General features: G+C 39.6%; 1 protein-coding gene across 1 annotated transcript in view; it reads right to left on the bottom strand.

Moving 5' to 3' along the window:
- vhl (von Hippel-Lindau tumor suppressor) overlaps positions 1 to 1969 on the bottom strand; it is a 3159-nt gene extending 1190 nt beyond the window's left edge. The window contains exons 1-2 of the mRNA XM_035661492.1: positions 1424 to 1969; positions 429 to 551 (exon numbers count right to left, since the gene is read on the bottom strand). Coding sequence (XP_035517385.1) covers positions 429 to 551; positions 1424 to 1610 — 310 coding nt within the window. The 5' untranslated portion in view covers positions 1611 to 1969. The remainder of the gene's footprint in view (positions 1 to 428; positions 552 to 1423) is intronic.
- Positions 1970 to 2723: the final 754 nt, after the last annotated feature.

The following is a 2723-nucleotide window of genomic DNA, read 5'->3' as shown; positions in this document are numbered from 1 at the left end:
ATCAGAAATTAATAACAGTGTTCCTGATTTAAAAGACCTGTCAATCAATATTATCTGGTTTGTGACAAGCAAAACAAGCCAAATCCCTTCCACCAGTCACAGTAAAAGATCTTAACTCTGCCAAATAAAGCTGAAACTACCATCAGGCCCAGATAACGCTGTAGAAAAGTGAGAAACTATAGTAGTAATATTTTTGTAATCTGTCCATTAGACTGGAAATTGTTTACAGTGCCGTAATCGACAACAGTTTGACAGCCTTTCAAAATACACAACAAACACGATTTATTCGGACTTTACTATTAAGACACAGTCTACTGTGAAATAGACTTACTACACAGTGCATCATAAATGTACATTTAGTAATTGTAGTTGCCTGTGAGCAGTAATCAATTACATATTAATATTTCGAGTCATTTGGCCGATCTTACCTGGTAAAGTGATAGTAGCAATTGTAGCATTCCCACCCTCTGCTGGTTTGGGAAGAAACAGTTCTTTGCTGTTCACCTTCAGTAGCTCATCACTCTCTACATCTCTGAACATCCATGGGTGACCTTGAAAATAAAAAACATACACAGAGAGCGTGTATTACACAGCCCACAAGTGATGCCATTGCACTTAAACTGCAAATCAAAGCTTCAAAACCTGAACTAAATTGAACTAAACTAATTTCTCAGATCTCATAATAGGTTGTGTCTGATTGATTCATTTGAATGTCGGTTTTTTTCGGCTGTGTGAGGATCTGAAGATGTGGCTGCTTTCACACATCCTGGGATGGACGTCTGACCAGCGGCTCCTCGTCTCCCATGTTCATGTTAGTGATAGATTTACCCACAAAGTAAAACAGTCGTAAAACATTATAGAAATAACACAACAATCACTCTGTTAGCACAGAGACTGATCCTCCTCCACTGGAAGTCTCCTATCCACCAACCTGGACTGGAGAAGTGATGCAACATGTCAAACTTGAGAAACTGAGACTCACATTCTGTGGCTCCACTGATCACTTTGAAAGAATCTGGAAACCTAAAGCTTTCGCCTCCTCCTAAATGTAACTCTAAATACAGTGATTCACATTTAAGTTATTATCTTGTCTCTATCTCTGCCTTTGTATCACAGTGAAATAAACCCAGGGCCTTTACTTTGTGCAACTCCCTGTTTGTTAACATGTGTGTGCATGTTTTTCTTTTCTTCTTTTGTTATTGTTGTTGTATTATTGTGTGAGTGATATGTATGTCAATAAAAAATATGTAAGACAGAAAGAAATAACACAAAGGTTAAAATGTGGGCTGTTGTTTTCAACAAACACCAACAGCATTGGGACCTGCAGTTGTCCCCGGACGACCTCTCGTCGGGGGAAAAAGTAACAGCAGCAACACTTAATAAGAATAAGCTTGTGTGATATTGGGAAAGCTACCTCACTTACCGATGAAGGTGTTCATCAGTTGTCTCGCTCCTGGCTGTAGGTCGCGGTACGCCCGAGGTTCCCCGCGGAAATCTATCCATAGTGGTCGTACGACCCGGGGACTGTTGTTACAAAACACCGCCCTGACGGGGACCCGGCTGTTCAGGGAGCGAACCAGAGGAAGAGCCTGTTCTCCCTCCTGAGGCATCTGTACTGCTTCCTAATGGACGCTGGTTTGTTGGCGCAGAGAGATTTAGCTGTGCAGCTAACGACAGCTAGCAGATAGCTGTCAACACAGCCATGTATGTTGACACGCGGAGATTGTTGGATCAATAAGTGGATCAATAAGTGGATCACTTAATCGGCCCGCGTAGGTTACATCGTTTTAAATGCAACTCGTTCACTTCTGAACTTGGAGCGATCCGCCTGTCGCTTCTCAGTCTCAACTAGTTTGTTTACTTTCACTCTTCCGGTTTAAAGTCTTGGGACGTCTAAGTATCCTGGACTGTGATTGGTCGAGAGCCGCGGTGACGTCACGGTTTCACAGAAGATTCTGATAAATAACAACAAATACACAAATACACAAACACACAAACATAGGAGAGGTTTTAACTTTCACTCTCTAAAAGTTGATTACATTTACTGAAGTATTAGTACTATTTGAGTTCATTCATTGTTGGCTACTTTATACTTTTCCTCCAGTATACTGACAGTAAAGTTATTCATAAACATAATAACATTTTACATAATAAAACATATGATCTGCTCATAGAATATGATTAAACTGCCCATCCATCTCGACCAGCTGCAGCGTTACAATTACATGTTTATGCATCAGTAATATTAATACTAATATGTTAATAAAATGTGTAATAATAAAACCTAAACCTTGTACTGCATAATGAGCTCATTTGCTGATTATACCTCTGTGCTTTAATTGAGTAAAATATTGAATGCAGTACTTTTAATTAAGTATATTTATACTGCGGTACGTGTTGTTATTTTACTTAAGTAAATGATCTGAATACTTTCAACGTTGTTGTTAATTAACATATTAAATATCTTTTTTATGCAGAAAACGATGCTGTAATTAAGGCTATAATAAAAGTCTGAACTGAAAACCAATCGCCTCAACATCTATTGATTAGCTGTTCTGGACCTTTCAATCATATCACATCTGTTTGTGTGCCGAAATGGCGGAGTTGGGAGAGCGTTAGACTGAAGATCTAAAGGTCCCTGGTTCCGGCAGCAAATGTTGCAAAAAATTTTTTGGGGCGGCAGTAGCTCAGTGTGTAGGGACTTGGCTTGGGAACCGGTTCAA

This window comes from Morone saxatilis, unplaced genomic scaffold, assembly GCF_004916995.1.
Source record: "Morone saxatilis isolate NCDOM2014 unplaced genomic scaffold, NCSU_SB_2.0 Contig18, whole genome shotgun sequence".
Classification (NCBI taxonomy): domain Eukaryota; kingdom Metazoa; phylum Chordata; class Actinopteri; family Moronidae; genus Morone; species Morone saxatilis.
This window is presented reverse-complemented; position numbering and strand designations above follow the sequence as displayed.